The sequence below is a fragment of the Loxodonta africana genome, chromosome 16, assembly GCF_030014295.1.
Source record: "Loxodonta africana isolate mLoxAfr1 chromosome 16, mLoxAfr1.hap2, whole genome shotgun sequence".
In the NCBI taxonomy this organism is placed as follows: domain Eukaryota; kingdom Metazoa; phylum Chordata; class Mammalia; order Proboscidea; family Elephantidae; genus Loxodonta; species Loxodonta africana.
The window spans coordinates 47,788,176-47,811,070 of NC_087357.1; the positions used below are offsets into that span (position 1 = coordinate 47,788,176).

The 22,895-nt window shown below is 39.8% G+C and overlaps 1 protein-coding gene and 1 long non-coding RNA gene across 5 annotated transcripts in view; one reads left to right on the top strand and one right to left on the bottom strand.

The window, feature by feature from the left end:
• MINPP1 (multiple inositol-polyphosphate phosphatase 1) overlaps positions 1-10,249 on the bottom strand; it is a 52,499-nt gene extending 42,250 nt beyond the window's left edge. For all 4 annotated transcript variants that reach the window (XM_003409252.4, XM_023546952.2, XM_003409253.3 and 1 more), the window contains exons 1-2: positions 9,442-10,249; positions 6,080-6,277 (exon numbers count right to left, since the gene is read on the bottom strand). In XM_003409252.4, the coding sequence (XP_003409300.1) occupies positions 6,080-6,277; positions 9,442-10,078 (835 nt within the window). In that variant the 5' untranslated portion in view covers positions 10,079-10,249. The remainder of the gene's footprint in view (positions 1-6,079; positions 6,278-9,441) is intronic.
• Positions 10,250-10,377: 128 nt separating this feature from the next.
• On the top strand, positions 10,378-22,504 carry LOC111750314 (uncharacterized). The gene is made up of 2 exons (XR_002785474.2): positions 10,378-11,639; positions 22,262-22,504. It is a non-coding gene; the product is annotated as an uncharacterized LOC111750314 (long non-coding RNA).
• Positions 22,505-22,895: the final 391 nt, after the last annotated feature.

A 22,895-nucleotide genomic window follows, 5' to 3' on the forward strand; every position in this document is an offset into this window, starting at 1 on the left:
AATCCACCAGCCACTCCTTGGAAACCCTATGGGGCAGTTCTACTCTGCCCTACAGGGTTGCTATGAGTCAGAATTGACTCGATGGCAACGGCTTTTTTTTTTCTTTTCTGGTATAGTCAGTTGTGAGTGAGATGATTTTTATTGCTACAATAAAAGAGAAGAAGTCAACGCAAAGGTTGCTTCCATTGCTTTTTCTTTCACTTCACTGCCTTTCAGTTTCCCTAGGGTAACCGGAACCAATTACAACCTTTGTGTGCTAATCTTGAGTTTAAAGAATTCCCCTGAAGCAGTATATGGTATAAAAACATTTTATTGGGAATATACACAAAAGCACTTTGAACACTTTGCTTATATAAATGTATGGTTTCATAAACCCAATATCTAATATAGTGCCTTGTAAGTACCCTACGTGTTTGATGAAAGGACCTGGCTCATTCACACTCAAAGCTCTAGTTTCACAACTATAAAAGTCTGTCCAAATCATCTATTTTTTAACTGGAGGGAGGTTGACTTAAAAAAAAAAAAAATCACCAAACAATTCTTCAAGGTAGTACTATCCAAACCAACTCATAGTGAGTCGATTCCAACTCATAGCGACCCTACCGGACAGAGCTGAACTGCCCCGTAGGGTTTTGACGGAGCAACTGGTGGATTCGAACTGCAGACCTTGTGGTTAGCAGCTGAGCTCTTAAACACTACACCGCCAGCACTATAGGAGGAAAAAAAGCATGAGATGAAGATTGATGCTAAGACCTGACTCTGCCACTAATCATAATGACTAATTATCCTGGACAAATCATTCTAGGCTCTCTGGGTCTCAATTTTCCCACCTACAAAATAAATTTGACAAATAATCTTTCTTGACAAGTTATGGGTCTGGCCCATCTACTGTAATGCTTCTGACTTCTTGGTCAATCTTTTGGAACTTTAGATGGATTAGAGTTTTAAACATTAAAAAAAGGAAAACATAGGAAAAATGTAATAATCTTGGGCTATAGAGATATACTTAGGCAAAATACAACACTCAGAAGCCATAATGAAAAGACAGATGGCTACATAAAAAGTGTAAACTTCTGTACAATAGCATCATAAACAAACTTAAAAGATAAGCAACAGATTAAAAGAAAATGTTAGCAACATATAGCAGGCAAAGGATTAGTCCTTTGTCAGGTAGAATTAATAAAGGATATATCATTAATATACCCAATAACAACATTTTAAATAATCCAACAAAAATGTTGGGTTTTCCAAAGCATAAGATATAAAAAAATTACTCAGTATCTAGTACTGGAAGAAGATATGGGAAAAGGAACATTCTCACATATGGTTGTTATAAATTTTTATTCGACTTTCAAAGAACAATTTGGAAGATGTCAAAATATAAAATATGCATGCTGGCTGCCCCAGGAATCCAACTTATAGTTGTCTACCTTATAGATAAACTCACAGATGCAAAAGACAGACTACAAGAATGTTCACTGCAGCATCATTTGAAAGAGTCAAAAATAAAGAAAAATCTTAGTAGAAAAATGATTAAAAAGAATCTGTAGTGTATTAACTCCAGTCCTTTCTGGCAGTAAAATTCAATAATGGGTTTAACTTTTGAACTGGGGTTGAACTAGAAACTGTAACATGTATCTTATGAAATAACACAGAATTTAAAAGATTGAAACAGATATTTTGTTAAGAAAAAATAATAAGCTGCAGGGAACTACATACAGCATGATCTCTCTATGTGAAAAAAAAATTAAATAGCTAAAATGTTTATTGAACTGTTAACTATGTGCCAGGTACCATGCTAAATGTTTTGTATGAATTGACCTCATATAGTCATCATCACAATCTTATGAGTCAGGTACAATTTCTATACCATTTTACAGATAAGGAAACTGAAACAGATATTAAGAAACTTGCCTAAGATCACAGAGTTAGTGAACATCACAGTAAAGTCAAGATTCAAACCCAGTCTACTTTCAGAATCTATGCTTTAACTACTCTGCTTATATTGCCTCCAAAAAGAAGTCGCTCTCAATTACTCCAACCGACTGGAAGAGGTCCATTAATAAAACTCAAATAATCCTTGCCTTTCAACTGAAGACTGAAAACAGTTTAAAAAATCAACTTCGACAATTTAAATGTGCACTAACAGGAGAATGGATAGACAGTGGTATGATTATACAACGGAATTCTGTATATAAAAATTTAACATAAAAAAGTAGAATTATACACATTAACCTAGATAAATAAAAAACACAAAGTTGAGTACACAGTTTGGTAACATTCTTATAAGTTAAAAAATCTATAAAACGATATCCCATTTGTGTACAGAAACATAAATATAAAAACTGGAATGGGGATGACCTGAACGCTAAATTCATGATAAATGGTTACGCTTGGGACCATTAATTGCTCATATGTAAGTTTGAGTTGAAGCTGAAAAAAATTAGAACAAGTCCTTGAGAGCCAAAGTACAACTTTGAGTTATCCCACCTGAATTTAGAGACCATCTCAAGAATAGATTTGACACACTGAATACTAATGACCAAAGACAAGACAAGTTATGGAAGGACATCATACATGAAGAAAGCAAGAGGTCATGTAAAAGACAGGAAAGAAAAAAAAGACGAAAACGGATGTCAGAAGAGACTCTGAAACTTGCTCTTAAACATCAAGTAGCTAAAGCAAACAGAAGATATGATAAAGTTAAAGAGCTAAACAGAAGATTTCATAGGGCTGCTCAAGAAGACAAACTAAAGTACTACAATGAAATGTGCAAACAACTGGAGTTAGAAAACCAAAAAGGAAGAACACTCTCTGCATTTTTGATGCTGAAAGAACTGAAGAAAATACTGAAGCATCAAGTTGTGATATTAAAGGATTCTATGGGCAAAATATTGAATGACACAGGAAGCATCAAAAGAAGATGGAAGGAATATACAAAGTCACTGTACCAAAAAGAACTGGTCAATGTTCACCATTTCAGGAGATATATGATCAAGAACCTATGGTAATGAAGGAAAAAGTTCAAGTTGCACTGAAGACTTTAGCAGGAATTGATGGAATACCAATTGAGATATTTCAACAAACTGATGTAATACTGGAAATGCTCACTCAACTACGCCAAGAAACGTGGAAGACAGCTACCCGGACAACCGACAGAGATCCGTATTTCCGCCCATTCCAAAGAAAGGTGATCCAACAGAATGTGTAAATTATTGAATATCGTTAATATCACACCACGTAAAATTTTGCTGAAGATCACTCAAAGGCAACTGCAGCACTACGTTGCCAGGGAACTGCCAGAAATTCAAAAGGAATTCAGAAGAGGACGTGGAACTAGAGATACCATCGATGATGGCAGGTGGATCTTGGCTGAAAGCAGAGAATACCATAAAGATGTTTACCTGTGTTTTATGGACTATGCAAAGGCATTCAACTGTGTGGATCATAACGAATGACAGATAACACTGTGAAGAATGGGTATTTCAGAACATTTAATTGTGCTCACGAGGAACCTGTACATAGACTAACATGCAGTCGTTCATACAGAACAAGGGGATGCTCTGGGGTTTAACGTCAGGAAAGGTGTGTGTCAGGGTTGTATCCTTTCACCATACTTACTCAATCTGTATGCTGAGCAAATAATCTGAGCAGCCAGACTATATGAAGAATACAGCATCAGGATTGGAGGAAGACTCATTAACTATCTGTGATACACAGATGATACAATCTTGATTGCTGAAAGCGAAGAGGACTTGAAGTACTTACTGATGAAGATCAGAGACTTCAGTATGGATTACACCTTAACATAAAGAAAATAAAAATCCTCACAAACCAACCAATAAAGCAACATCATGATAAATAAAGAAAATACTGATGTTGTCAAGAACTTCACTTTACTTGGATCCACAATCAATGCCACGGAAGCGGCAGTCAAGAAATCAAACAACATACTGACTGGGTCAGCCTCCTGCAAGAGACGTCTTTAAAGTGTTAAAAAGCAAAAATGTCACCTTCAGGACTAAGGTGCACCTGACTCCAACCATGGTATTTTCAATTGCCTCATATGCATGTGAAAGCTGGACAATGAATAAGGAAGACAAAAGAACTGATGCCTTTGAATTATGATGCTGAAGAAAAATATTAAATATACCATGGGCTGCCAGAAGAACAAACAAACTCGTCTTGGAAGTACAGCCAGAATGCTCCTCAGAAGCAAGGATGGCAAGACTTTGTCCCACGTACTTTGGAGATGATATTAGGAGAGACCAGTCCCTAGAGAAGGCCTGGTAAAACAGGAGGTCAGTGAAAAAGAGGAAGACCCTCCACAAGATGGACTGACACAGTGGCTGCAACGATGGGCGCAAACATAGCAACAATTCTGAGGATGACGCTGGACCTGGCAGTGTTTCATTCTGTTGTACACAGGGTCGGGGTATGAGTTGGACCTGATTCAATTCCACCTAACAACAACTGGGAAGAGAAGAATGAGATCCAGGACAGGGACCAAGTAACTTCCATTTATTTAAAGCAAGTAACTGAAGCATAATATTAAAATTCGACAAAACAAAGTTGTGGTGATATATGGTGTTTATTATTTAAATGTCTGAATTATTTCCCAATAAATTTTTAAAGCCCTACATGTGCCCCAAATGTACAGCCAGTTTGAGAAAAGGGAAAAAATTCAATTTCAAATGCTAATCTAGATATCTTCACTTTTTTAAATCCATATAAAGCATCCAGGATCCATGAATAAAGGATTTTAATTTACTTTCTTTTCCCAACATTTTCTACTTCCAGTCTTTTGATAACTGATTCACAAAATGATGAAATCCACCATCTCTGTATGTATATTTGCCAACATCTGCTCTACGGATTACAAATTCCTTGAAGGCAGGGGAAGTTTTTTTATTTTATTTTTTCTTAATTTCCCATTACTAGGTGACCACATGCCCTCGTTTTCTACCTGCTTTCCCAGTATAATTATTAATAACATCACTTTTCACTCTTAAAAGTGTCCCAGTAAGCCCAGACTTGCTGGCCTGACAGAGACTGGAGAAACCATGAATATGGCCCCAGACAATCTTTCAGCTCAGTAATGAGGCACTCCTGAGGCTCACCCTTCAGCCAAAGATTGAACAGGCCCATGGAACAAAACAAGATGAAAGGGGCACATCAGCCCTGGGGCAGGGACTGAAAGGCAGCAGGGAATAGGAAAGCTGTAATAGCGAACCCAGGGTTGAGAAGAGAGAGTGTTGACATGTCGTGGGGATGTTAACCAATGTCATAGAACAATGTGTGTACTACTGTTGGATGAGAAACTAGTTTGTTTTGCAAACCTTCATCTAAAGTACAATTTAAAAAAAGTATCCCAGTTTGGATAATAAATTGCACAGTCAGCCCATTCATATTTTAAGATTGACATGACTTCTCATTCATTCAACATTTCTAGGTGTAACACCCTCGAAAAAAAAAACGATGCTATCTTTTACTTTTAAAGAGCTTTCTCAAAATATTAACATATACTTCCAAACTGCTTCCAAAACTAAATAATTATATATACACGATTTTTCATTTGTATCACTTTATGAAAAGAAAATTCAGAAAAGATAATTTTGGCTTTATAAATAATGCTTGAAGTTGAGGATTTATATACCCCTGTCCTTAAAGAGGACACCCTGGTGGTGTAGAGGTTAAGAGCTATGGCTGCTAACCAGAAGGTCGGCAGTTTATATCCACCAGTCGCTCCTTGGAAACCCTGTCAGGCAGTTCTACTCTGACCTACAGGGTCGCTATGAGTTAGAATCGACTCAACAGCACTGGGCTTGGGTTCTTAAAAAAAAAAAAGCCATAGCAAGAATCTTGTATATTAATTTACCTAAACTGAAGAAGAATATGAGTATAAAAATAGTAAGCATGAGATGTATAATTTTCTTGTCTTAGAACACATTAGTTTCTTAAGGTAAATTCAATTTTGGGCCTTTAAAAGGAATAACTTTATGTTTCCTTATTTTTTTATTTTCAGAGTTCAAAAACCATTTAAACCAGAAGTTCAAATAGAAGATAATAGGCACATTACCTGCATTTAAATCATTTACTGGCACTTCTAAAGTAGCTGCAACTTTTTTTAAAATGCTCTGCATTTCTGGTCCAGTTTTGAAGGCTTCTACATGGTAAAGAGCCGTAGCATTACTTTCCACTTCAGTTAAAAACTTCTTGCAATGATCAAAGAACCTCATTAGTTTATCATTAATCCTTGGAGGTCCACATTCCATGTCTGAAAGGAAAAAAAAAAGGATACATTTATTTTATATATGTACATATAATACACACACACAAGCACACACACATATACATGTGGCACAGTGGTTAAGAGCTCAGCTGCTAACCTAAAGGTCAGCAGTTCGAACCCACCAGCGGCTCCTTGGAAACTGTGGGGCAGTTCTACTCTGTGCCATAGAGTCGCTATGAGCAGGGATAGACTCGACAGCAATGGGTCTGGTTTTATATGTAATCCACTGACATAGATGACAATTTGGAATTGTTGAAAATTTTGTTTCAAGTGTGACAAGGAATGCTAACAACCTATTCATTCGAATGCATAAAATAAGCACATATCTATCAATGAAAACATAGGGCAAAATGATTCCCCATTTGTAATCACTGTGATGCATGACAGAATACGCTAGGAAAAGACTAATGAAACAGAGTATCAAAGATAAAATGTGTTATTCCAATACTACACAATGAAAAAGGTAAATGAAATGACTTTTCTTTAAAGAAACCAAAAATAAACAGGAAAGTCAAAAAAGTGAGGGGAAAAAAATAGCTGTTATGTAAGTACTGTTTCTATTAAGCACAGAAAACTTAAGAAAGTAAACTAAAAATTAACAGTTTCTATGAGAAGGTGAGAGATAATTTTTTCTACTCTATACCAAAATCTAAATAGATTATTTTCTCAATTAACTTTCTCAACCCTGTGTTACTTGACAAAAATAATTTGCTTTGGACAGAAACTACTGACAACAGCACAAAATACATTAAATGTTTTAGGTCTACCGTATTTCATTGTTCTAGGTGCTTCTGATTTGGTTTACACTCTAACTGACGCTCCCAGATAACTTTTCATTTAGAATTCAACAAGGTACATTATTTCCCTAATTTGACAACAAAAATACATGGGTTTATACCATAAACCAATTGATAATCAATGCTTCAACTACTGGGGCACCTTTTAAGTTTTTCCAGGGTCATACACTAAACACACATCTCAATTATCATTTCTCCAATAATTTGCCATGAAAAGAACACCAAATGTATCATTTCTGTATACAAAATGTGAGAAAACTGAAAGCAGTTATATCCATTTTGCTTTGGTTGTGTGTATTCAGTGCACCCTAAAATGGGTAATTCAGCCTACAGTAATCGCTAAATGGATTACAGTTCTTAAGAAATTATCTTGACTAGGAAAATTAAAAAAAAAAATTTTTTTTTATTAAGTGGCCTCAAAATATGATTGCCCACGTGGATCTGGATATTTCACCCTGTTGTAATTTAATTACTGCTACTCTTTCAACAAAGGGATTGTTCTGTTTCTATAAGAGTATAAAGTCCAATTCAGTGGCGTTTCTCAAAAGCCCAGATACACACAGCAGGCGAAACCATTGTCTATAGATAATAATGAAGTGGCTGGGCAAAAGGTTTAAACTCAGGCTAAAAACGGTGGGGGTGGACCTACCCTGACCTATTGTGATCCCTGGCTTTGTATTCCAAGCACATGCCAATTCTCATAATGCCACCTAAGGGTAAAAATTCATTCATCCCAGGAGGTCGCTTTGTGCTACACAGTGTATACTGTGCTAAATTAAAGTAAGTTCTGCTTTTAAAACTCAGTTAATTTAATAGATCTATGGGGAATTTTTGAAGTTCTCCGGGTCCTGCAAACAGTTTGTTCTTGGCTACTAATCACTGGGGAAGAAAGTTCTGCCCGAAAGGCTTGGTGATCACTTCCCTAAAATTACAGCCACTGAAAACTCTATGGAGTTCACTTCTACTCTGAAACACATGGGGTCACCATGAGTCAGAATCAACTTGTCCACAATGGGTTTGGTTGTTTTTTTTTTTTTTTGTATGAGGAATTTTCATCCATATTAATGAAAAAATCTAGCTATAATTAAAAAACACAATTCAACAACTGGCTAAACAATTCAGTTAACTGAGTTACCCACAAAGCAGTAATATATGACACAGTCAAAGAAGGAACACCTTGGGGATGGCTGAACCACTTGAGAGAGGACGTTACTGAAGAGATGACAAACCAGTCTACCTCTAATTTGTTTTTCATTTGGGTTTTGAAACTAAGTGATGTTCCTCATCTCAACTCTGACTTTAAAATGAATTCTCAAGAAACCATTAACACTTGTCACCTTCTCTGGCACAAAAATACTATGTTTTTATTCTTACCAGGCACATCACAGGACAAGTGGAAACTGCAGAGTTTAATGGTTAAGAGAACAATCTCTGAATCGGATTACCTGAGTCCCTAATTAGCTGCATGAAACTGAACAATTATTTAATCTCCTCACCTATTAGGTAGGGAGGAAAATACCGTCTACCTCGGAGAGCTGTTGTGAGAATTTAATGAAATCAGTGTGAGATCACCTGTGACTATTAAAACATTCTCTGAGGGGAAAAAGCACTGTTCTGGAAAGAAGACTACCAGATCTGCACTTGACTCTAGTTCTCAAATAGTGAAGAACAATCAGCAAGGCTCAGCTTCTTCACCTGTGAAATAAAAGGACCGTATTAAATGATCTCTCAAATTTTGTTAATTCTTAACAGAATAAATTAGTAAGATATAGTCTGTGACCATGGACGACAGCTACTAGAACTCTACAGTACATACAAGAACAAAACCAAAGGAAAAAGCAGGGTAGTAAAGAAGACTTGAGAGCATCTGAAAAAGCTGGTAAGTAAAATAAAAACCCAACTAGTATCAGAAGCAAAGCCTGAAGTACAAAGTTCTAGATTAAAAGAAAAAACAAGTGCACCCAACTGTACAACCAGCTATCAGGGGAGGGGGAATACGGACAGGCTGGCATTCTGGGGAGGCAATTCAATTTGGGAATTAAAGGTTAAAAATTGCAGGAGACGCCTGTCTCCCTTCTTGTTGGATCCTCAATATCTACTACAGTGCCCCCCACTAGCACAGTGCTAAATCCATACCTTATGAATAAATAAATGAATGGATATGTGAGAGGCAGCCTAGGCCTAATCATTCCGCGCCCTGGCAGGATGCTGCCCGAGAGGTGGTGGACCGGGGACACAGGGAGATGAGGACAGGCTGGGGGCCCAGGGAACCTGAACCGGTCGCCAGGGTATACAGGGGCACTTAGGAGTGAGGGTCGCGACAGTGCTCGGGTCTGGCGGGTGGGCGGTCACCTGCGACGTCGGGCGGCGGGAGGCCGGGGTGGTAGTGCTGCCACAGTCCCTGCAGAAAGGCGGCGCCGCTGTCCACGCAGCGGTGCTTGGAGCTGGTGACCAGCCGCAAGCGGCCGAAATTCTCGGGGCAGAAGAGGGCTGGGAAGAGCGAGGCCAGGCGCAGCGCTAGCTGTCGCATGTCCTGCCGCCCTTTCTCCACCAGCTGCCCGTCCATCCAGTCCGCGTACCACAGCGGCCTGTCGGCCAGCGCAGCGCCCACGTCGCGGCCGCCGGTACCTCTGGGTCTGCCACCCCCCGGCCCGCGGGCCTGCAGCAGCCCATGCAGGTGCCGCAGCTTGCGGATCTGCTTGGCCGTCGGGTAGCGGGTGCCATGGCGGATGACGGCAACCAGCTGAACTGGCGTACACGTCCCCTCCAGCAGCTCCGGGTCCCTCCGGGGTGCCTCGGGGTTCGGAAGCAGCCCGGGGTTGACGTCTTCGTAGCGGGTCTTGGTGCCGAAGTAGGGGCTAAGCGCTGAGGCCACGGGGTCCCCCGACTCCAGGAAGGAGCAGCGCCCCAGCGACGAGAGCAGCGCCGCAGCCAGGACCGCGGCGGGCGCTACTTGGGCCCTGAGGAGGCCGCACGGGCCGCGGAGCATCTTGTGGAGAAACCCCCGAGGGCGACGCTCGGGCTGCTGATGCCGCACTTCCGGCTCCGACAGGCAGGGGGCGGATCCGGAGGGCACTTCCGGCCGGAGCTCGGCCAGTGTTTTCCTTCCTGGTTGCCGGCGGTCGGCTTTTGAGGGGTCGTGGCGGCAGCCGGAGGGCTAAGGGAGCCAGCGGGAAACCCCGTGAAGTGTCCTAGACCTGTGGCTCAGGTGGAGGTTGCGCGGCTGGCCCCGAGGCGCCTCCCAGACCTGCGGTTCAGGTGGAGCTGGCGTCAGCTGACACCCCGTCCCGCTCCCTCCCCCGCGTTTTTCTTAGCTTCCGCCTCAGGGAGTGACTAAACAGGTCCCCTGCTTTTTAAATTTTGTGCGGTGTGTAAATGAAGCCTGAGGTAAGCCTTAGTGTACAAGGCTGCCGAAACAGGACGTCGTTGAACAGATTATCATCATCCTCGTTCTACTGTTTCTCGGAATGTAATCTCTGAACTAACCGCACCAAATCCACCTGAGGCCCTTGTCCAAAATGCAAAGACCTTTGCTCCAGGATGCCTCCTGAAGCCCAAGATTTTTCTTCCCGTAAGAGTTTGCAAATAAACTCTGCCATAAGGCAAAGAAGAACTTGGAAAGGGGCTCCCCAAGAGTTTAAGCCCCGAACTTTTGGTAGTCTCTTGGCCTGGACAAATGGGACTGATCTAGACATCAACGAGACAGCCTTCCAAAAGTTCTGTGCTTGTTGATACCGAAGGATTAGAGAGTAGAGACATAGCAGTCCTGATAACTAGGGCGCGTTGAGTCATGGTCCAATAGCTTTACTCTATTATTTACGTATGAGCTAATCTGTTGTGTGAAGCAAACATGCTATTTAACCACCACGCCCCTTTCATTTTTTTTTTTTCCCCTTTCATGTAACATCATACTCAAATCAGCAGCTGGGTTTTTCTAGGTTATTGCTCAGAATCTTTACTTGACCCACAAAGTCATAAATCCAAACACTACTTTTGTTTCTCCACTTGAACCCCAGTTTATACGACAGTTGGAAAAAGGATAAGTATTAAGCATGTGGTCATCCAAATTCAAGGAAGTTTGGACCATGTTTTCCTAATCTAGCTTTCTCTTCACCAAAACTAAATCAAACCAAACCTGTTGCTGTCAAGTCGATTCAGCACTCACTACAATCCTGTGTTACGGAGTAGAACTGTTCCATAGGGTTTTCTTGGTTGTAAGGTTCATAGGAACAGATTGTCAAGCCTTTCTTCTGCAGTGCAGCTGAGTGGATTTGAACTGCCAACTTTTAGGTTTGTAGTCTAGCACAAACGTTTGGACCACCTAAGGGCCTTTGTGTTTCTGGTACTCTAGGGAGATTATGCTGGGTGCCGTGATTTATGGAGCTTCCTTTTCCCTAATTTTTAACGGAGAGTTTGATTTGAACAAGAAGGAGACTTTAATCTTCTGAAGGAAAGTTGGAAGGATGTATACATGTGGATGAATTTGTGGATCTAGAAGGAGTTCATGGAGTTCAAGCCTGGTGGCTTCAAGTTCCTCAGGGACATAGGAGGTAAGACTGAAGAAATCAGGGGAATGGAAGTTATGTCTTATGAAAAGTAGAAATGGTTTGGACTTGCAACTTTGAGAAATGGGAAGGAAGTGGGAATGGTTTGCAACTGAGAGTAATGGGAAAACAAGTAAGAAATTGGATGGTCTGCTCTGAGAAACCAAGAATGGAAAACTTGCATAGGTAATGGTTGTGCAGTATTATCCGAATATGAACATTACCTGTTGTGTCTTTCAGTGCGAAAAAAAAAAAAAATGAGCACTATTTTTCCATATTATTCTAATATGTCTTAAGTGGAACCCCGCTTCTAATTAATCCATTGCATTAAAAAATATACTAGATCATTTTTGCCAGATTAGTCATTAAAAAAAAAAAAAAACCTGTTGCCGTCAAGTCAATTCCGACTCATGGTTAGAGCACAGTAGACCTGCCCCATGGGGTTACCAGTGGGCATCTGGTGGATTCGAACTGCCGATCTTTTGGTTAACAGCCAGACTCTTAACCACTGTGCCACCAGGGTTTCCAGATTATTCATAGGACTTCTAAAATAGTCATTCCACTTTAAGATTGAATGGTATGTATAGTAATTTAAGTAATAGCAATCTACCACACTTTTAAAGAGGTGGTTAAGGTGGCTTTCTGATGAAGAAACACTAAATAGGAGGGAAAAGCTAAATTTTGTGGAGAAACAGTTAGGCTGTCTATGTAAGCTTATAAAATATTAATTAAGAACATGGTCTCTGGAGTTAGACTTTCTGAGTTTTGGGTTCCACACTCATCACTAAATATCTGTGGGATATTGAGATGGTTAACCTCTTTTGTCTCAGTATTTTTCACTTCTAAAGTGGGGAGAGTAACACCACTTTGTTGGATGAGAGGACTAAATGAGACAATCCGCATAATGACTGTCTACAGTTCCTGGCACAAAATAAATATCAGTTAATTTTTTTAAGCACAATTAAAATGTTTCTTATTAACCCTTCTCCGCTAATAAGTAAACTGGCAAATTCCCAGTTTTTGGTAGATATCTGTCATCTCACAACTGCATTAAGCAACTAACTTTGTGCCTGTGCCAAGAAGATTTTAACTCTACTATCTTAGTGGCCTGCTGTTGCAGCATTCCTTTTTTTTCCTTCACTTTTGACAGTTGTTGGTTTGGGGCTTATTTGCTTTTTGTTGCAATAGAAGAAGCTGACAGAAGAAGAAGCTTCAATAGAAGAAACTGAGCAAAAACCCACCACTGTCAAGTCAATTCCAATTCATAGTGACCCTATAGGACAGAGTAGAATTACCCCAGAGGGTTTTCAAGGCTGTAAATCTTTGCATAAGTAAACTGCCACATCTTTCTCTCACGGAGTGTTTGAACCTTTCTGGTTAGCAGCCAAGTGCTTTAACCACCGTGCCACCAGGGTGCCTTGTGTATGAACAGGGGTGGTGTAATCCATGCTCAGCAGCAGTCCCTTCGACCTTGATTGAATGTGCAGGCAGCGTAAATCACAAGTTCCATTGGCTACAAGATACCTTTGCTCAAAAGGAACCACACCATCATTGATAGCTAACCATTAGGCTATCCTCCATCATCTTAAAGCTTAGCTGACTTGCTTAAAATTGTATTTAAATTTATGTACAGAATTTCATAGTACCTGGGTTTTACTCACAACTACAGAAGTGGGCTGCTGTTGTACATTCTCTATTATATTCTGCTGAGAGAGTCATTTTGCAATGACAAAGTTTCTCTTCCAATGACTTGACACGTTCTAGGACTTTGATGTTGGAAATTCTTCCTTCCCATTGAACATTGGTTCTAAATTCACAGAACTATTTGAGAAACCAGATGCAAAATTGTGGTAGATCTAATTGTACCAATATCTTTATATGCTTTGATACTCCCATTTAATAGGAGAGATTATAAGTATTTATTTTCCAGGCCTATGCTATAGTGATTTTCCTGCACAAGCCAACATTGTTACACAGAAACATCATTTCCTCCAGAATTCCCCTCCATCCAAAATATGTACTTATCTGATTATAAAGATACACAGTGGGTTCCAAATTCCAGAAAAAAATGTCTTTTCACTTGTATTTTCAAGAACAGGCATAGGCAATAACAGTTGTGTTTTAGCATCTTATTTGAATGTTATTTTTCCAAAATAGGAAATCTTTTTGAGCCATTGAATCTTCAAGACAATTGGTTAGCTCACTTTAAAGCCGCTAATGCATACTTATCATTCCAAAGAATGGAGAACTTTGAGAAGAAAAGTTTTTTCTTTATTAGTTCTTTATGAGGAGAGCTTTTTTATTTAGTCCATTAATGTCAATTCCTTGATGTCCCAACAGTCCATGCATGAACCACTCTTCTTTTGGTTTTTATTCACTCCATTGTTGTAGCATAAAAATCTTTTTTGGATAGGTTGCTTTGTCTATATTATGTGTCAATAAGTATTAAAAACCCAACAGCACCTAAGCCAGAAAAGCAATGTAGGCACCTGTGAACTCATAAACTTCATTGCAACCTCTTTAGTAAAAAAGGACAATTCACACTCCAACAGAAGCAACCATTTTGGTTCCACAAGCAACACCTCTTATTACTCCACCTCAGCTTTCCTGTCCTACTTCTTACACTGCCTTCTCTGATTCCGTACTCTGAGTGATAAGGCAGGTGCTACTAAATTGTGCTTTGATTAAGAACCTTAGGTACAGAGGTCCCAGTGAAAACTATTTTGATCCCCAAATATCCATCCCAGATCTTACATTTAGTTGGCTGTCAGCAACTATTTGTTGAAAATGTGTATGAATGACTAAATAAACAGAATGAAGAGGCAGTGAGGGAGACTGATGTGGGGAAAAAATATTGCTTTGAATTTTTGCAATGTAATTATCTCATTTTATCTTCCCAGCTATCCCATGACACATATAGACCAATATTTATATCATGTTGTAGGTGTGGAAGTCAAGGCAAAATGAGGTTAGATGCCTTGCCTGAAGTCATCCAACAAGTATTTAGTAGAACCAGTTCTAGATAGTGATGTATGGAAACAATTATCTCTGTGTTTCTTTTCCTGACACCTACCCTATTTCTGGAAACCATGGTGGTGTAGTGGTTAAGAGTTCAGCTGCTAACCAAAAGGTTAGCAGTTCAAATCCACCAGGTACTCTTTGGAAACCCTATGGGGCAGTTCTGCTCTATCCTGTAGGGTCGCTATGAGTTGGAATTGACTCAACGGCAGTGGGTTTTTTGTTTTTTTGTTACTCTGTCCCCACTGAATTGAAATGCCACCACTCTCTCACATTATGTCCTAATATATGCTTGGATCTGTTTCAGTACTCTTTGTTCAACTGTATTGACTACTCACCTATTACTGCATTAAGGCCATATTGTTTTTATTACTATTTTTTTTTTCTTTTTCTTTTTTGGAAGAGAAAAAAAAAGTTTTATTATTGAATGAGCATTAAACCAGAATGCAATGTGCCCAAGACAATCTGCTAAAGAGATTCAAAGATAGAAAGAATATGAACCTTTATATAGCTGTTGTTGTTGTTGACTGCCCTTAAATCAGGCCTGACTCATAGCAATCCTGTCTTACAGAATAGAACTGACTTGTTTGTTCTTCTGGTAGTTCATGGTATATTCGGTATTCTTCACCAACACCATAAAGATCACAGCCTTAGAAATCCTATGGGGCAGTTCTGCTCTGACCTATAGACTTGCTATGAGTTGGAATCAACTCCAGGGCGATGGGTTTTAATCTTTAGGGGAGCCCTAATGGGCAGTGGTCAAGCGCTCAGCTGCCAACCAAAAGGTAAGCAGCAGTTGGAACCCACCAACCACTCCATGGGAGAAAGATGTGGCAGTCCGCTTCCACAAAGATCCACAGCCTTGGAAACCCTATGGGGCACTATAGGGTCACTACGACTTGGCATCAACTCGATGGCAATGAGTTCATGGGTTTATCTTTAAGAGAGCAGATAGATCACTAAGTCCCTCTCCAGAGGAGCCACTGGCTGGGTTCAAACCACCAATATCTCTGCTTATGCCATTTCTCCATGTCATTTGTCACTGCTCTTCCACTCTTCTGGTGTTATTACTACTTTTTAGGTAATAAGTTTTAATATCAGGTAAAGTATCTCTTCAGTGTTTTCTCAAAAATTTCTTGTCAGTTCTATACTCTCTCATATGAACTCTACAATCATTATGTTTAGTTCTGAAAATAACCCTATTGGGATTCTGTTGAAAATGCATTAATTGTATATAACTTTGGAAAGATTTTATATATTTGTGTCATTTGACCTCCTTCAGAAATGTATTTTTCGTCTGTTTTTCATTTCTAAAAAAGTCACTTTGCCATGAGAGTGATAGCATCAGGGGCAGAGGAAGAAGCTTAGCTAATGGGGCCACAGTATTGGGAGGTCCTAGCTGGTGGAGGTGGGGGTAGTCTACTAGGCTGACGTGTGAAGGAGTGGAGGTGGAGGAGATAGCCCACCTAGATAGGAAAATAGTTTCATACAGAGTGATTGAGAAAATAAGTCAGTACATTATGCCCCCAGGTTTTTTTGTTTTTGTTTTTTACCACCAGAGAAAGGAGTTACAAATATGGGAAGGGGGAGAGATAGACACTATGGAGAGGAATTGGAATTGGAGGCATCTATATGAATTCATGGTTTTTAGTATATATAGCTGATGTACTGCATTAGACAAATCTGCTGCCAAAGACCTCTTTAAAGTGTTAAAAAGCAAAGATGTCACTTTAGGGACTTGGGTGCACCTGACCCATTCGCCTCATATGTATGCAAAAGCTGGACAATGACTAAGGAAGACTGAAGAATAATTGATACCTTTGAATTACGGTGTTGGTGAAGAATATTGAATATACCATGGACTGCCAGAAGAATGAACAAATCTGTCTTGAAAGTAGTACAGCCAGAGTTCTCCTTGGAAACAAGAATGGTGAGACTCTATCTCATGTTCTATGGACATGTTATCAAGAGGGACCAGTCCCTGGAGGAAGACATCATTCTTGGTAAAGTACAGGGTCAGCGAAAAAGAGGAAGACCCTTAAGATGGATTGACACAGTGGCTGCAACAGTGGGCTCAAACATAGCAATGATTGTGAGGATGGCACAGAACTGGGCAGTGTTTCATTCTGTTGTACGTAGGGTCACTATGAGTTGAAACCAACATGACAGCACCTAACAACAACAAAGCTGATAGATGTAGAAATAGATACAGATGTATAGGTGTGTGTATGTGTGCATTTGTGTTTAAACACAAGCTATAAACAATAGTACCCCAGTTGCAATAAGCACACCTAACACGCAGATCTTGTTTTCTAACTACCAATCCCAATAAAAAAGAAATAGAATATTATCGGACAATCTATGGAATTTGAATGAGGCCTGTAGATGGGTCGGTATTGAATCAAGGTCAATTCCCTAATTTTGTTAATTGTGCTGTGTCTATGTAGCAGAGTGTCTTGGGGCAGGGGAAGCGGAAGTACACGTTAAAGGCTTCGGGGTAAATCTGTAACTTATTCTCAAATGGTTCAGAAAACAACAATAATATGCACAAACACACACACACAGAATGACAAAACTAATATAGTAAAATATTAACAATTGGAAATCTGAATGAAGAATATAGGTGATTCCTTGGTATTATTCTGGTAACTTTTCTATAAGTTTGAAATTTAAAAAAGGAAAATAACTGAAAACAATGAAGTAATCTTTAATGTCTTTACAAGGGGCCCTGGTGGCGCAGTGGTTAAAGCGATCAACTGCTAACCAAAAGGTCTGCGGTTCTAAACCACCAGCGGCTCCACGGGAGGAAGATGTAGCAGTCGGCTTCAGTAGAGATTTACAGCTTTGGAAACCCTGTGGGGTCACTGTGAGTTGGAATCAGCTCAACAGCAGTGGGTTATTCTCTTTACAGGCATATTAGTAGGTACAAAAGAAATTCCATTTAGCATATACTCCAGGATTAGACAATTCGTTTACCTCTAGGTCTGAGTTCAGGTCCTTTTAAAATGATAGATCTTTAACAATGTTATTCCTAAGAACAATAACAAAAACTATGAGTGCTAGCTATGTACCAGGAACTGCGTACTTGCTTTACTGTGGTGCGGACAATTGCTTTTGTGTGTGGCCTTTCTAAACATGGGCTTTTAACTCCCACCCAGATGATTATGTGATAGGGTAGTTGTGGTCTACCAAGGGGATTGATCAGTTTTGTCTCAAAAGACAGCCAATTCCAGAGCAGGGAGGAAGAACCTACCACCGTCAAAGAAGGAGAGACCAGCAGGAAAGATCCAGCAGCAGAGACTTGGCAGCACAAGATGGTGAGGTGGGCTTCCTGGCCCATAGAGTGAAAAAGCTGAGTGCCTTTGGACTAGAGACTGAGGACCAGGGAGAGACATGCCTGCGAGTACAGCTGGGGAGAGGCTTTCCTGATGGAAGTACCGTATCCTGAGTGTTCTTGAGGAACTGTTACTTCCCTAATAAATCCTGTAATTGTGGGTATGATTTGTGAGTTCTTTGTGGCCATTGCAATGAATTATTGAACCCAGAGAGAGTGCTGTGGGAGGGAGAGTTAGTGTCAGAATTGGTAGAGATGTCAGAGAGAGGAGGCATGTCTGACCTGTGCCTCAAAAGAACTAGCCTTGGGCTATTGATCTTGGTTCTCCTTTCTTGTAGGGTTGGAGGAGGTCAGACACTGCCCCCAAGCCATTTTTATGTTTACAAGCATCATCACATTGAATTTTCGCAAGAACTCTGTGAGATAGGCACTCTTCTTTTTTTTGTAATAATTTATTAGAGTTGAGAAGACAGAGACTTAAGGTTTAAGCAACTCATGAAAACAGAAATCCATAACTAAAGGTCCTTGGGAAACCCTGGTGGCATAGTGGTTAAGTGCTACGGCTGCTAACGAAAAGGTTGGTAGTTTGAATCCGCCAGGCGCTCCTTGGAAACTCTACAGGGCAGTTCTACTCTGTCCTGTAGGGTCGCTGTGAGTTGGAATCGACTCGACAGCAGTAGGTTTTTTAAAGGTCCTTGATTGTCCAGGAATCTCTGCCTAATGTGTGTTAATGATGTTATATTATTTGGCAAGTAATAGTGAGGATTATGTCTTCTTTGCAGATTGAAACATTTATTGTTATAAAATATTTGTCCCTGCTGCGTTTAATGCTTTTATGTTAGAATGTTTTTATCTTATGTTCATATTGTCATTCCTTCATTCTTTTTCCTTGGGTTTGTCTGCTAAACCTTCCCATCACTTCATACTCAGCCTTTGTCATTTATGTTTATATTTTTTCTTATAAATCGCATGTAGCTGAAATTTACTAACCCAGTCTGAGACATTTTGTCTTTTGATAGGGGAATTCAATCAATTTTCTCCCTGCCATGTTATTTTATACATATATATATATATATAACATATACAAACTTCATTAATCTTTGTTTCTTTAATTTTGCTGGATTTACCAAATTCTCATGATTCCTTTTCTCTCCCTGATAATTTCAAATTTTAATGTATGTCTGTATTGCTGTCTTCCTATTTTAATTGTTATAATTAAACCTATATTTCCATCTCAAGATATTAAAAATTAATTATTCCCCCCACCATCCTGCATTTTACTTGAGCCTTATCCCTACTTTTCCAACTCTTGAGTGTTGTTTTAGTTTCAGGTATTTCATTTAGCTTTACTTAAGATGTATTCAGTTCAAACTGATACCAAGCCCTGTAACACCAAGAACCAATATTATTTCTCTGGCACCTAGTATGGTACCTGCCCCATAAAAAATGGACAAAAAATATTTGTTGAATGATTGAATTCATTTTAATATAACTGTTGCCAACTGCTGATTCCCTCAAAAGACCGTTAAAATCACTTATCGATTAAGTAAAATCAAGTTTATTGCTTACCGCAGTAAGGGAGCCTGCTTTCTCAACAGAATCTTAGTAAGTAGCGTCTCAGAATGGGGTATTAAGGGCAAGATATTGGTAAGATTGGGGGGAGGGTCTGGTTTTAAGATGGGGTTTTTAATGTCAAGTCAGGAGTGGAGTCTTATTAAGATGGGGCAACTTTCATGATATAATAGTCTAAAGTGATGGCACTCAGTTGTTTGATCTACTGTTTTGAAAAGGGATCTGTTTACCCTAATGAGGGCTAGTTGAGTAGTCTCTTCTTCAGATACATAGATTTCAGGAAATTCCTGAAACAAAAAAATAAAATTATTTGTAACTTCACCTTCCTGGGTAAGAATTTCCTGGGATAGTAAAGTCACATTAATGCATACAACTCCTAGTCCTGTTGAGCTGTGTAGCTGTGGATGGTTTCAGTTCTCATCATACTCTAAGGCTTATTTCACCACTTTTGTTTACAAGTCATCTTTTTCTATTTTGACATGTAAGGTCTGGTTTTATGCTCTTTTTACATTAATTTCCTGTAAAAGGGTATATGATGGATATACTTTATGAATCCTTGAATATGCAAAGAAATGTCTTTTGTCTTGCATAAAAATGATAATCTGAGTTTCATTTCGGATTCTTGGATCGTAGTTCTTTTCTCCCAAAGGTCTACAAACATTGTTCCACTCTCTTTTAGCTTCTGATGTTGCAAACTGGAGGTCTTATGCTAATGTGATTTTTTCCCCCTTTTTACAGTGTGGCCACAAGGTCCCTATGCATGGTGATTAGAAATTATCTGTGGGCTCCATTCCATTCATTCTTTGCACAAATTTTAATTTATCTGTCTGTTCTTTTGGACAGCCCCTTATGGCATTTTTTTTTTTTTGAATCTTTGATGGTTGATTGGCAGAGTTGCTGGTAAAATCATTAACAGAGGACCAAATCCATTCACAGGGAGTTTAAAGCAACTCTGTAATAATGGTTTTTCCATCTGAAAATTTACAAGACATATTCCTTTGGGATTCAGAACATTCACAGGATATAGGTGCCTGGCACAGGTAGAGCTTTCATTTTAAAACTTAGAGTATTTCTTCAGCTCCAGAAAGTTTAATTTTATCACTCCTTTGACTATTTCTTCCATTACATTTGTTCCTTTCTGTCCTTAGGAAACTCCTGTTAATTGCATATAAGGTCTCCTGAATCTATCCTTCATTTTTTAAAACTTTTCATTCATTATTTTTATTACTTTATATTTTGGCCCTGTGTTATATTTCCTTCATGGATCTTCCAGACAGTTTTTTTTTTTTTTTTCCTGTAGTATTTATTTTCTTTTTCAGGTTTTCTACTGAATTTTGAAACTTGAAATCATGTTTTAAGTTTCAAGATTTCTCTTGTGCTGTCTAATTCTATCTACTAGAGAGTTCTCATTACGTTTTAAAGTGTTCTATTTCAGTATCAGTAGGGGTCATCTCTTTTAGTTGTTTAGTCGATATCCCTTTTTCAAGTTGTATCTTTTTAAATGTGTACAGAGGTTCCTTTAACACCAATACAGTCAATAAAAAAGAATGTAGGGGTGTTTATCTAAAACTAGCAGCAAATGGGTTCATATCTCACGTGAATTGTGATAAAGGAGGCTGCTCTCCCCTGCTCTCAAGCTTCTCCAGGGCAAGCAAGCAGATCAGCATCTGTGGGATCAGTCCAGGACTACAGGCAACGGGCCAACAAAGATATTCCCCCTCCATGAGTCTCCCTGGTCAACGCAGTGTAGCCTCACTGCCTCAGACTGTCATGTGATCTCACTCCAGGTTCAACCTGAGAGACAGAGTTATCCACATGCGGAATAGTAAGTTCCCCCTTCCTTGCACGGATACCCCACACCTGCACTAGAACCTGTAGTGGACTTAGAACAGTGCTGAACAGATAGTAAGTACTCCTGAAATGTTGTCTAATAAGTAACTTTTCCTCACCGCTCTAAAAGGGGGTATTGGTGGCTCAGTGTTGTAATTCTCACCTTCCATGCAGGAGACCTGGGCTTCATTCCCAGCCAGTGTACCTCATGAGCAGCCACCACCCATCTGTCACTAGAGGTTTGTGTGTTCCTATGATGCTGAACAGGTTTCAGTGGAGCTTCCAGGTTAAGACAAACTAAGAAAAAAGGCGTGGCGATTTACTTCTGAAAATCAGCCAACGAAACCTTATGGATCACAGTAGTCTAATCTGCAACCGATCATGGGGATGGCGCAGGACCATTCCTTTGTGCATGGGGTCGCCATGAGTCGGGCAGACTCAACTGCAGCCTACAACCACCACCACCAGTTTCTTGCCCCAGTTTTCCAAAGGGTCTGCTTCCTCCAAGATCCTGTAGGGAGAACATCTATGAGACAATTAAGACATTCATACTGCTAAACTGGTTCTTCAGCATATTTTCAACTTTATGCTAAGAAAAGTTTCTGTCTCTTCCTGCATTTTAAAGTACACCATCAAATCCCCCCATTAGTTTTATAGAACTTTTTGTGTTCCATGTCCCGTTAAGGAGGGTCATTGTGTCCCAAGCCTCAGAAAATAGGAAAGGGGATACTGTCCCACTACAGCCATTTTGGTGCCTTGTGCCACAGGCCTCAGCCCATCCGATTTTAGTACAGCATGGTCAACAGTTACATATGCCTGGCCTGTGTACCACTTAAAGCACTAACCTTGGCTTCTTTTGCTTTTCTGCCCTAAGGCTCTTCAGAAATTTGAGAAGTCTGCTCAGAACCTGCAAGCTTGGCCCTGGAATTTGGGAAAGTTACCACCCCTGGATGCAACTACAAAGAGTGGGGGTAGTACTCAGTGGATAAAGGCCCTAGCCTTCCAGTCCTTTGGTGGGTTGTTCTGGGCGGTTCTACACAGTTCATCAGAGGATTCCCAGTGGACTGAGCCCCGGTTACCCACAGTGGTAACCAGCTTAATAAAGTGTTTCTTTTGAGCTTTTCTCCCTTCCTTTTCTCTGCTTCTACTCCCTCACTTCTGATTCCTGGGATTATCGTCAGATAAAAGTACTACATCCGAGTGCTGGTCAAATGCTCTGCGTAGAGGAGCCTTTGGCGTCCAGGCTGATGTAGGGCTGGGTAGGATTGAGGGACAGAAGAGAAAAGAGAATAACAATCTATTCCCAATTAAAGGTGGACTGGCCCACAGTTGCAAGACAAAAGGCAAAATGGAACCAAAACCTAATCCTCGACAAAGGTGGCTATAGAATAGATAGATTATGGCAGATTACAAATAATATTCAGTTTATATGTATAAAATGCATGTAAAAAATAGGGAAGGATAACAGTGGCTATCCCTGGGTAAATTAATTTATGAAATTATTTTTG